Source organism: Prunus mume, linkage group LG5 (assembly GCF_029339155.1).
Source record: "Prunus mume cultivar Tortuosa linkage group LG5, ASM2933915v1, whole genome shotgun sequence".
Lineage (NCBI taxonomy): Eukaryota > Viridiplantae > Streptophyta > Magnoliopsida > Rosales > Rosaceae > Prunus > Prunus mume.
The window spans coordinates 30,213,755-30,226,124 of NC_142702.1; the positions used below are offsets into that span (position 1 = coordinate 30,213,755).

At 38.3% G+C, this 12,370-nt stretch overlaps 2 protein-coding genes across 3 annotated transcripts; both read left to right on the top strand.

Moving 5' to 3' along the window:
* LOC103333516 (protein TOPLESS-RELATED PROTEIN 2-like) lies at positions 1–8,407 on the top strand. 2 transcript variants are annotated; one of them, XM_089053713.1, is made up of 25 exons: positions 1–789; positions 1,120–1,299; positions 1,560–1,673; positions 1,769–1,927; positions 2,202–2,379; positions 2,466–2,592; positions 2,700–2,809; positions 2,941–3,079; positions 3,160–3,269; positions 3,453–3,522; positions 3,612–3,685; positions 3,764–3,859; positions 3,938–4,033; positions 4,196–4,323; positions 4,595–4,829; positions 4,913–5,080; positions 5,261–5,371; positions 5,444–5,590; positions 5,867–5,977; positions 6,071–6,253; positions 6,389–6,517; positions 6,626–6,721; positions 7,087–7,272; positions 7,496–7,668; positions 7,809–8,407. In XM_089053713.1, the coding sequence occupies exons 1-25, from the start codon at positions 710–712 to the stop codon at positions 8,014–8,016; spliced, it is 3,408 nt and encodes a 1,135-aa protein (XP_088909839.1). In that variant the 5' UTR covers positions 1–709; the 3' UTR covers positions 8,017–8,407. The 2 variants fall into 2 exon arrangements, with proteins under 2 accessions (XP_088909839.1, XP_008234585.1); XM_008236363.3 differs by having other exon boundaries at positions 5,264–5,371.
* A 1,111-nt stretch (positions 8,408–9,518) lies between these two features.
* LOC103333515 (serine/threonine-protein phosphatase 4 regulatory subunit-like protein) lies at positions 9,519–12,236 on the top strand. Its single transcript, XM_089053716.1, is given in 8 exon segments — positions 9,519–9,549; positions 9,552–9,618; positions 10,028–10,108; positions 10,289–10,337; positions 10,518–10,614; positions 10,767–10,819; positions 11,260–11,322; positions 11,624–12,236. Coding segments are annotated over 8 exon segments (717 nt in total). The 3' UTR covers positions 11,900–12,236.
* The last annotated feature ends 134 nt before the right edge of the window (positions 12,237–12,370 follow it).

Sequence of the window (12,370 nt, forward strand, 5' to 3'; positions counted from 1 at the left end):
AAAGTAAACATTTTAGAGAGAGAAAGTAAGGGTTGTTGCAGAGTTTAGCTGCAAAGCGCGCACACATAGAGAGAGAAGAAGAAGAGGAATAAAAGAGCTTCAGAAAGAAACCCTAACCCTAGAAAAATGTTTCATTTTGCTCCCCTCTGGTGACTCAGTAAGGCTCTGTTATTTTCTTAACCTTGATTTACATGTCATGTGAAGGAAGAACGATTCCACATATTGTCAAATCCAGCTCCAAAATCTAGTCTCTCTCTTTAATTTCTGCTTCACATGTCAACTTGTACTAAATGCTGGATCTTTATTGTAGAAGCTGAAATTTAAGGCTTATTTGGGGTTTTATGTGAAGTGGGTTGCTTGAACAAGAGGTTTTCTTGTGTTGTTTTTATTTGGGTATTTGTGCCTTTTTTTGTGGGTTTTCTTCTTTTTGGAAATTTGTCTGGGGATGAGAGGCATTGTTTGGGCAGACAAGAAGGTTAGATGATTGTGGGTTCTCTGCGTAACTTGGTATTTTAAGGAGGTGCTTGTTGAATGGTTTGAAATAAAAATTATTTGCACCAGAAGCGAGGTGAAGAAGAAATAGTTTCTGGGCGTTCAAATTTTCACTGTCTTTGTGGATCCGGAAAGTAGTTCGGGTAAAACCCAAATAAATTGCAGTTGATTTAAGCTTTCGATCTTTGCACTGGAGCGCTTAGGATTACCTGGGGCAATGTCTTCGTTAAGTAGGGAACTGGTATTCTTGATATTGCAGTTCTTAGACGAGGAGAAGTTCAAGGAAACAGTTCATAAGTAAGTTTGTTTTGCCGACACTGTTTTGTTCTGTCTCATTTTCTGTTTGCTTTGCTGAGGAAACTGCGGGGAAGAGAAGATTGTAAACATTTATGCCTATCTTTGTTTCCTTTTGTGTTGTCTGTTTGAAATTGCCAATACCAAGCTTGCAAAACAAAACCGCCTTTCTAAACGAGCCTTTGATTTTGCTGACTGGTGGCACTATATTGTTTACCTTTGTCTTTTTATTCCCTGCATTCCTCAGCAGAAAATTGGAGCAAGATAAATTGGGCTTAAATTTATTTTTATTGCTGTGGCTTTGTGTGTGATGTGCTTCTTCTGGACCGTTAGGCTTGAGCAAGAGTCTGGATTTTTCTTCAATATGAAACATTTTGAGGATCAAGTTCAGGCTGGAGAGTGGGATGAAGTTGAGCGCTATTTGTGTGGCTTCACTAAAGTTGAAGACAACCGATATTCAATGAAGATTTTTTTTGAAATTAGGAAGCAGAAGTATTTGGAAGCTCTTGACAGGTGAGGTTCAAAACTAATGCTTTCAACATTCATGAACATACGGAAGTTGACGCAGAAAGCTGATTTTGTCAGCCATTGACTGTACCAAATTGTCCATACGAAATTGATGCTAGAGAGGCACTTAAAATGGTTATGGTTTTCTAGGCTGTTTTATCAAAATAAAGAAGGGAAGCTGAGCCGTGCATTGTAGAATTTGATCTCAATATGCATTTATGCAGCAGTTTGATAGTTTAATTTGATTTTGTGTTTCCTTCTATCAGGCAGGATAGGGCGAAGGCTGTTGAGATTCTTGTGAAGGACCTTAAGGTTTTTGCATCATTTAATGAGGAACTTTTCAAGGAGATCACCCAGTTGCTAACTCTTGATAACTTTAGGTACTGCTTGTTTTCCTCTGTTGCTTCTTTATTAATATGGAGGTATGCTTGCAATTGGCGCTCATATATTCTTTCTATTTGTATCAAATCATCAGGCAAAATGAGCAGCTTTCCAAGTATGGGGACACAAAATCGGCTCGGAATATTATGCTTATAGAACTTAAAAAGCTCATTGAGGCGAACCCATTATTTCGTGATAAGCTTGCGTTTCCAGCCTTCAAAAGTTCACGTCTACGGACGTTAATAAATCAGAGGTAATTCTCACAACTTATCTTTACTTCTTTTGTTCCAGTTTGTGGTCAACCAGCGATAACCTTTTTTCACACAGGGTTCTGGTTAGCTATTAATCAATAATTGATTCATTTGTTTGATACATGACATTTTGCCACCGTTGGATGCCCCATAATTCCTTCTTGTATGCTTATTAATAAGAGAACTGATCCTGATGTTTTTACTTCTTTCTGGTATTGAATTTTCTTCTGACTAGAGTCGCTCTTTTGAAGCTTATTTCCCTATTTGAATTTTCAGTCTCAATTGGCAGCACCAGCTTTGCAAGAATCCCCGTCCAAACCCTGATATTAAAACACTATTCATGGATCATTCTTGCACTCCAACTGCTAATGGATCTCGTCCTCCTCCGACAAACAGTCCCCTTGTAGGACCAATTCCAAAGGCTGGCGCATTTCCTCCTATTGGTGCCCATGGCGTAAGTTGCACCTCCTATTCATCTGCATAACAGAGATATGCAATAATTTCTAACAATACTTGGATTGATTCTTTATCATTCTGCAGCCATTCCAACCTGTTGTCTCCCCATCTCCTGGTGCTATTGCTGGTTGGATGTCTAGCACTAATCCTTCATTGCCTCACCCTGCTGTAGCAGCAGCTCCTCCTGGTCTCGTGCAGCCTTCTAGTGCAGGCGAGCATGCTCATATTTGATTCTAAATGCTTTAGCTCTCAGTTGGTTCCCTAGAGCTTTTTAATATCTTAAATAAGATGTTTCTCCATTATGTTTGCTTTATACAGCTGCTTTCTTGAAGCACCCAAGGACTCCTACAGGTGTTACAGGGATGGATTATCAATCAGCTGATTCGGAGCACTTGATGAAGCGTATTCGCACTGGCCAAGCTGATGAGGTGTGAAGAGCAACAATTTATTTGTCAAGCTCATTTACCATGTTTGTCACTTGTAATAAGTGCTAAGATCTCCCTCCACCGTTCAAGTAAAAACAATGACAAAAATACGTATCCTCACCATGGTCTTGCAGGTGTCATTTTCTGGTGTGATGCATAATTCCAATGTCTACTCGCAAGATGACCTTCCTAAGGCTGTTGTTCGTACTCTTAGTCAAGGATCTAACGTAATGAGCATGGACTTTCATCCACAACAACAAACTATTCTTCTAGGTTTGTACTTGAAGATAATTTGGTCTTTAAATATTTTTTTTGGTTCATTTTTCTGAAGTTTCCGGTTATTTGGTTTGTAGTTGGGACAAATGTTGGTGACATCAGTCTTTGGGAAGTAGGGTCCCGGGAAAGGCTGGTACATAAACCTTTCAAGGTTTGGGATATGCAAACTGCCTCAACGCCATTGCAGGTATTGTATGTTATGACTTCATAGGAGTTATTCTTAGTTTCCTGTTGTCTATCTATATAGTCAGTATTATGTTATTTTCGCCAAGACCAGGGTAGTTTACACCTTCATACCAAACTTTGGTACAATTTAGTACCATGATCTAGAAGAGTAACTGATTGTACTTTAAAACCAATCCTGATTCAGACAGCTTTGGTGAATGATGCTGCAATATCAGTGAATCGGTGTGTTTGGGGGCCAGATGGACTTATGCTTGGTATGTACCCTCCTGACTGAATGAGACAAATGATTAGTATATTTTTTCTTTTACATTTTTATGATCTGCCTGCCTTTTACATTGCCCAGGTGTTGCATTTTCAAAGCACATTGTTCAGATATATACTTACAATCCAACTGGAGAACTGAGACAACATTTTGAGGTAAGCTTGTGCTTCGTATAACTTTCTCCCTGTGAAATTACTAGGTACTGGTTATTGACTATCTGTCTCATCTTTTAGATTGATGCTCATGTTGGTGGGGTTAATGACATTGCATTCGCTCATCCCAACAAGCAATTGTGTATTGTTACGTGTGGAGATGATAAAGTGATTAAGGTATTAGCTGTAAGAATTGATGTGGGTTTATACTTGGAAGAGATTCGGGCACCCTGATTGTAAATTTCTCTGCAACAGGTGTGGGATGCTGTAGGTGGACGCCGACAGTATACATTTGAAGGCCATGAAGCTCCTGTGTATTCAGTTTGCCCTCATTACAAAGAAAATATTCAGGTATGTATTCTCTAGAAGCTTATCAGGGCTTTCCTCTAATTTATCTTTTTAATATGCTGACTTGTAATTGGAGTCTTGACATTCATCCACACAACAAATGAAGCTGGGAAAAATCAGATAAGCACCCATCCTTCTGACCAATGCCTCTTTTCCATGTATCAGTTCATTTTTTCAACTGCTATTGATGGGAAGATTAAAGCTTGGCTATACGATTGCTTGGGATCAAGGGTGGACTATGATGCTCCTGGACTTTGGTGCACCATGATGTCATATAGTGCAGATGGAACCAGGTAAATCTTGTTCAGATAATGGAGAAGTACTCCATTATACCTTTTGTCTAATGCTGGTTATAATCTGGTATTGAATTATTTGACTAATGTATCACTGTAAGGATTTTTCATTACTTATGAAGCAGCTTTTATCTGATGAAGTATAACATTAAACTTTTTATCCTGTTTATTTTTGGAAATTTTCCCTTAAAACTTTTTTAGCTTGTAAGCCGTTAATTTTCTTTCTAAAATACATACGTATGCATAGTGAGGATACATGTTGTATATGCAGACTCTTCTCATGCGGAACAAGTAAAGAAGGTGAATCCCATCTGGTGGAGTGGAATGAGAGTGAAGGGGCTATCAAACGGACATATTCTGGATTTAGGAAGCGCTCTTTAGACGTTGTCCAGTTTGACACAACAAGGAACCGATTCTTAGCTGCTGGTGATGAATTTCAAATTAAGTTCTGGGATATGGATAGTACCAATGTGTTGACGGCAGTTGATGCAGATGGCGGGTTGCCTGTCAGTAGTGCTCTCCTTTACATTATTTCTATACCATTGAAGAGTGCAGAAGTCAGACTAGTTTGCCCCTTTTATTTTTGCAGGCTAGTCCTAGACTGAGATTCAACAAAGAAGGGTCACTGTTGGCTGTAACAACGAATGACAGTGGTATTAAGATCTTAGCAAATAATGATGGTTTGCGCTTGATTAGAATGTTGGAGGGAAGGGCTATGGAGAAAAATCGAGGCACTTCTGAGCCCATCAACTCTAAGGTAGTTTTTGTTCTGTGGTCCTGAAGTCAATATTTGGTAAATGTTTGATGGCATCATTCTTGTAATCAATATAAAGCTTGCTGTATTTGATAACTTATGCTGGCATAATTTCTTCATTGTTTATATTTTTATTTGCCAGTGAGGTTCTCATGTCAAGTTTTGTTGCTTAATTTCTCCTAGCAGCCTCTGATTGTTAATGCACTGGGCCCCATTGTGAATGTTCCTAATGCTGTTCCTCCAGCCCTGGAACGTCCTGATAGAATCCAACCAGCTGTGTCTATCAGTAATCTAGTAAGTTTAAGAAGCATGAAATTGTTAATGCTCTCTGTGTTTGTTGGTTTATATTGGTTTTTTTTACTGCAGGGTACTATGGAGAACAGCAGGCTCGTTGATGTTAAACCTCGGATTTCCGAGGATATAGACAAGATTAAGAGCTGGAAAATTTCTGATATTGCGGATCCCTCTCAAATGAAAGCTCTGCGGTTGCCCGACTCTACAACTGCTGGAAAGGTGTAGAGGACTATTCCTAATTAACACTTATAATCATAAAATATGAGACAGAAGCCCTGAAATTTATGGTTTAGTTTTTTCTTTTATACCAAAATAAAGCAGATTTTTTTTAAAGATATATTTTATTCAGTTAGAGAACTTATGTATGTTGATTTTGCCTCTAAAATTGGTGCAAATTAATCAACAAATATGTATGTACTATAGTGGACTAGATCATTTACTCCTTACATTAGAATCCACAATATCATAATTGAAGAAATTATTTGCTAATTGCAGATTGTAAGACTAATGTACACAAACAATGGCCTGGCTCTGTTAGCCCTCGCCTCCAATGCTGTTCACAAGCTTTGGAAATGGCAGCGTAATGAAAGGAATCCATCAGGGAAGGTCTGGCTTCTGTCTTTCCTCAAATGAATCTCTCCCTGTTTAAATTTGGTGTTTCTTATAGATTTCTACCTTGTGGTTTTGTTTTGTTTTCAGGCTACTGCATATGTTACACCACAGTTGTGGCAGCCTCCCAATGGAACTCTTATGACTAATGATGTGAATGACAATAAACCAGCTGAGGAATCTACTGCGTGTATTGCTTTATCCAAAAATGATTCTTATGTCATGTCTGCATCTGGTGGGAAAGTCTCTCTGTTCAACATGATGACGTTTAAGGTATGTTATTGCTGCCTTTTTTTAGAACCATCTAGAAAGGTCTATAGCACATTTTTGTACATCATCTTTTGTCATATATGCTCAAGCAATCTCTTTTAACTATCTTGCTGACCGGATCCACCTCGTACTTTGCAGGTCATGACAACATTTGTCTCTCCCCCTCCCGCAGCCACTTTTTTGGCATTTCATCCTCAAGACAATAATATAATTGCTATTGGCATGGAGGATTCTACTATTTTAATATACAATGTTAGGGTTGATGAGGTAAAGCGTGTCTCTTAGTTTTATCTGTATTTGTTGCTTGATGTCTTTTAAGGTTTTGCCTGTGTTGTCTGGTTATCTGATAAACTAAACCTTGGATGAGATTGGCAGATTAAAACCAAACTGAAGGGTCATCAGAATCGGATTACAGGCCTTGCATTTTCTCAAAGTCTTAATGTACTGGTTTCTTCAGGTGCTGATACCCAGGTTAGTGATTTTATAACAAGTATAGCAATTCTTTCCTATCCTCGAGAGGAACATTAAGCTGCTGCTCATTGTATTTGTTTTCTTTTACAACTAGTTGGTTTTTTTTGGTGTGGATTCACCTTTTTGCTTTATTTTGTTGGGGAAGGCGGATGTAATGCCTTAATTTAAAGGGGATGATAATATGAATGGAGGTGTCTCACACACTTTTTTTTTATAAAGCTAAAGCATTGCTTTCCTATGACCAAGTACAAAAATGTTTGGACCATTATGAAGAGCCACTGCTTTAATTGAACGAAACTAGGCAATGCTATTCCTCTTATCTAATTGCATGACATTTTTATTTACGTTGGTGACTTGGATTACAGTTATGCGTGTGGAGCATTGATGGATGGGAGAAAAAGAAAACAAGGTTTATACAAGCACCAGCTGGTCGCCAATCCCCGTTGGTTGGAGAAACAAAAGTTCAGTTTCATAATGATCACACACACTTGTTGGTTGCTCATGAAAGCCAAATTGCTGTGTACGATTGCAAGCTTGATTGTTTGCGCTCAGTAAGTTCTTAACCTGGCAGTCCTTGTCTCAGAAAAATGTTGAACTAACATAAAAGTTATCTGTCTAGAAATGTTTGATCTATAAGACTTGTATAAAATTAAATTTTAGTTTCTTATTTAGACATCTGCATCTATCGTAAAACTGAATTAATAATCTTTATTCTAATTTGACGATTTTTCTTTTTTCTTCCTATCTTCTTTTTTTTCACATCTATGATGGCAGTGGTCTCCAAAAGATGCACTTGCTGCTCCCATCTCAAGTGCAATATATTCATGCGATGGTCTATTGGTTTATGCTACTTTTTGTGACGGTGCTGTTGGAGTTTTTGATGCTGATACCTTAAGACTCAGATGTCGAGTAGCACCTACTGCGTATATACCATCATTTTCTCTCAGGTGGGCGGAAAAGTATTTTGCTGTTTATTGAATGGGAACTTTTTATTTCTTTCTTATCTGGTGCTTTTTTCTTTTGGGCTTATCTATAAAGACCTGTAGCCTCGTTTGTCATTTGCAAACTGATGTAAAATGTTGTGCAGCGGCAACCCCACCTATCCTTTGGTTATAGCAGCTCATCCGTCTGAGCCTAACCAGATTGCAGTCGGCATGACTGACGGCTCAGTGCATGTAGTTGAACCGTCTGATGTAGAGCTGAAGTGGGGCGGGGCACCGTCTCAAGATAACGGCCCTTCCAATTCGTCAAATCCTTCGCCTAGTGGTCAAGCATCAGAACTTCCTTCCAGGTGATGGTGGCACTGCCATGGATGAATGTCTCTTTAAGAAGAGTAGACAGACAGAAAAACAGAGAGAGACACGATGGTTCAGTTTCACGAATTTTAGCTAGTACCTTCCTACGACCGCCTTTTCCAATTGTAATTTTTGTGTGTTTCTCCGAGCCATTGCTTTGGATTATGGCTGTTTATTTATTCTCTATGTACATCCTTTTGTCTTTGTATTGCGAAATGAAGTTGTAGGGAGTATGAATCTGTATATTATTGTTGTCGTCAGAACGTGTTGGAAGACACCATGAAAGGCCAATTTGCCTTCCGGCAGTATCTTAGGTGGTTTTATTTATTTATTTATTCCTCTTTCTTTAATACGTAAATTATATAGATATTTAAGTGGATGGTTTTTGGAATGTGATTTATGACTTCGTAGTCTCTCCTCCTTCCTTCTCCTTTGTGATGTCAATGACTTATAATATACTGGTGGTCCATCTATAATAATAATATGTATATATTACAAGAGAGGGGTTTAACCGACCCAATAATTAAAAGAAAATAGGGAGGAGCTTGTAGCTCAAGTGGTTAAGAGCAGTTAGTTACTCATGCATTCGAGAGCTGAGAGTAAGAGTTCGAGATTTTGTGTTCGAAACTCTTTCTTTCTAGAGTGTGAAAAGGAAGGTTAGGGATTGTGTTTGTGTCTCTGTTTTGTAGAGAAAAAACGAACAAAAGGGACGGCCCAATTGCTTTTATAACTCTTCGTCACGTGGCAACATAAAATTGGAGGACAAATGATTATAAAATATAATAAGACGTTTTAGCTGCTCTGGTCTGGGCTCTCGCACCCAAAGAAGCTAATTAAGACGACGTTTTGCACGTTTGACCATTTTTGTTGCGAAGAGGACTCGCAGTCGCAGGCACCATCTCTCAGTTCTACTCTTGAGTTTGAGGCTTCTACTCCCACCACTTTGTCTTCTTTTTATTATTATTATCTCTCTCTCAAAACACAGATTCGAATCGATTCCCTTCGCTTCCTTGGGCTCTCAAGAAACCCAAAGCTTGGTAACGTCTCCATATCTCTTTCTCAACCTCTCCTTTTCTGTTTGCTTGCCGGGAAAACGCCCGGCCATGATTATATAAACAAAATAGACGAAACTAGTTTCCAAAATTTCCTAACTTCTTTTCATTTCTTTTTGGTCCCCCACAAACTTCAAGATTTATGCCAGTTAGGGTTTTCTTGCTTGATTTTCCCGGTAACCGAACGGAGTGGAAGAACACAAAATTTTCAAATTTTTTTTGCCGTAGGTCGTTGTTTACTTGTTTGTAGGGGGGGAAAATAATGAAAGTGAAATCAGTAGGCCGCAGCTATTAGGTCTGGCTAATGGAATCCTAAACTTTATTAATTTGAGAAATTTAATTGAGTGTTATTTTTCAGCAGCCAAATTGGTTCTGAGTTTTGCACTCAATATAATTGTTGATCTTACATTTATGTCTCGTTTATCATCAGAACTAGGCTAAGGGATCTGAATGGAGATGCCATCAAATGAGAATTCACAGCCTCAATGAATTCTACCAGTGATGCTGATAACCAACATGAGACTATTGTTCCCGATGGTTTAAATAATGCGTACGCTCTTCTTTCCCTATACATTTTACTGTGTATCCTACACGTTTTCTAATAACAAGGAAGCATATGAACCGTCTATTGTGTGATGCCAACTACCTAATTGTTGTAAATGGGAGCTGCTCTCACTGACTACTCGGCTGCTTCCCTACACTGAATTATTTCAACATATTATACCACAGTGATGCATTGTTTGTGAAGCTTTGTGCACTAACGGGCCTTTCTATCTAGTCAATACGCTTTTCAGTGATGTACATATTCTAGGGATCAGTAAATGTTTTGCCCTCCAGGGATCAGTAAATATTTTTTCCTAAAAATAGAGACCGGAGAAAAGGAAATTCACCTTCATGTTACTTATTTTTTGTTTCTGATTTCATATTAAGAAAGTGCTGTATTGAACTTGATATTTTAGATGTAAGGAGTCCAAGCATGAGGTTGCTGAAGAAGAAGTTAGAGGCATACTAGCAGTTATTGCATCCACCGGAAAATTTTGGTAAGCTGTTATTTTGGCGTGAAATTCTCTCATTTGTGTGTAGCATATTAATGTATTATTCTTGGTGCCTGTATGTGTTAGTTGTGTTTACTCTAGGTATGATGTACAAAAAGGCAACATTCTTCATCCATTTGTTTTTGCTTGGTATTTAAACTTTATTTATTTATTTATATCTCACAGGCATGATTGGGACAAATTAAAAAGCATGCTATCCTTTCAGCTGAAGCAGGTATGGGGAGGTATGCCAGCATGCGGGTCTTCCGCTATTTATGGTTGTCACACACATGCGTGCACACAAGCACTCTTAATAGATGTGCATAATTGCATTCTAGTTCCAGGATTATGGTATTTATCTGTCTCTCTCACTCTCTTCCCCCTCTCTATTGCTCTTCTTCCTTGATTTATGAAGGTTCTGTTGGAGTATCCAGAGGGAAAAATGGCAGATGAGCAGCAAATTGCTTCTTTAGGAGAAACGTACCCAGAACTGGTGAAGAGGTTGGATGAAGGTATTCTCATTCCCCTGATCATATATGAAATCAGCTTAAGGGCGTGGAGCTGAAATTATATTTTAGTTTATGGTGTTAGGGTCTACAGTTTTATTGAATTTTCAGTTCCATTTTTTAATGGTAATTGCTTATAGTTTGTTTCTTCACTGCAGCTCTTAATAGTTTTACTGAAGGTCCTCCATTTACGCTTCAGAGGCTTTGCGAGGTGTTCACTTCACCTTTATATTATGTATCATGCGTTACCTCTCTGCAGTATTCTTTATGATTGTGTCTTTCATCCCTTTGTCGACACTTTTCAAAGCTCCATGCATTGAATTTATAGTTGGGTTGAATTTGCCTAACAATTGGTACCTTCTTTTTTTGGGTCAAGTACAATAGGTACCTTTCTGAAACTGCTATTCCCTTCTTACCCCCTCTTTTCACCCTTCTGTTCTCCTTGGAAGTTTGTTTCCCTATCATTTGTAACTGTAGAAATGGTGGCAATTGGATGTAGTTTTTATAATTTAGGAGTAGTTTGCAGACCTTTAATGAGTGCTTGCATCTTTTTGCTTGTCTGATAGGTTAATGCACTATTATTCCCGTGCTATGTTATAATATGTATCACTTTACGATATGTAATTTTGTATTGAAATTTTTGTTGAACAGATCCTTTTGGATGCACAAACCACCTATCCAAATCTCTCAAAGCTTGCTCTTGCACTAGAAAAGGTATAGTAATGAAGAACCTGATTCACTGTTTTCCATCTCAATGCATCTGATGTTGCTAAGAGCAACTTTAATGGGGGGATGTAAATGGTTACTTTATCTCCACCATTTACTCATCTTCCATCAGTTTAGTGGGTTTCTTCCGTAGTTGGAATGATATAAAGCTGCTCTAATGCTTCCCTTTAAGTTTTTGCCAAAGAAAACTCTTGATTTAAGCTTATATATGCCAACCTTATTTTAACTAATACTGAAGTAGTCTACTTAAGTTCCAACTTACATATTTATTGCATTTTCTTTTTTGTAGAATCTATTGGTGACAACTATGCTGACCGTCTCAAACGATCCATATCCACAACCCATGGTGCAAAATTCAGCTGAACCAAACAAAGCAACTGAAGAACCTAAACTTCACTCTGATTCAGTGCAGAATGGGGTGGAACCTGTGGTAGGTGATAGGGATGAAGTTATGGCAGAGGTAGAACAAGCTGATATTGATGATGATATGACCATTGCCATAGAAGCTTTTGAAGATATAGTTGGATCATCAGAAACAAATTCAGTGCAGACCAATAATTCTTAGCATTCCAGTGATGTAGTCGAGAGGCATTAATCCAACAAAGCCCATTGGTTCACATGAGCAACTTGGTTGGATCATTAAATCTGGTACTGGGCTTGGTTAACCATCAAGTTAGCAGCATTAGTGGAAAGCATGGATCCTGGTCGCATAGATTCGGGAAGATTCTTATTCATATTTATGCCTAAATGATGTAACTATAAAATAGGGAGCATTGCATCGAGAATTATTGGCTGGCTTCTGTAGGTTTTAGAATTTTGCTGCTGCATTGTTACTCACAGGTCATTGATACTTGGCTTGCTTGATTTTGCATATTGAAATAAATGTCTTTTCCAATTTTTTATGTTCTGAATTCAGAACGTCATGCTTAATGCGCCTATATCGGAATCTGTCTTTTTTGGACGGAAAGCGGAAAGGTGATTAGAACGGTAGCGAAAACTAAACCTTCTTTGGCCTAAACCGAGATATGTTCACTCT

Bases quoted from the DNA above. Each gene is read 5' to 3' on its own strand.
- LOC103333516 (XM_089053713.1), top strand. From the start codon at position 710: ATGTCTTCGTTAAGTAGGGAACTGGTATTCTTGATATTGCAGTTCTTA. The intron at 3,080-3,159 runs GTTTGTACTTGA...TTTGGTTTGTAG, and splicing joins ACAACAAACTATTCTTCTAG to TTGGGACAAATGTTGGTGAC. The intron at 5,372-5,443 runs GTAAGTTTAAGA...TTTTTACTGCAG, and splicing joins CTGTGTCTATCAGTAATCTA to GGTACTATGGAGAACAGCAG.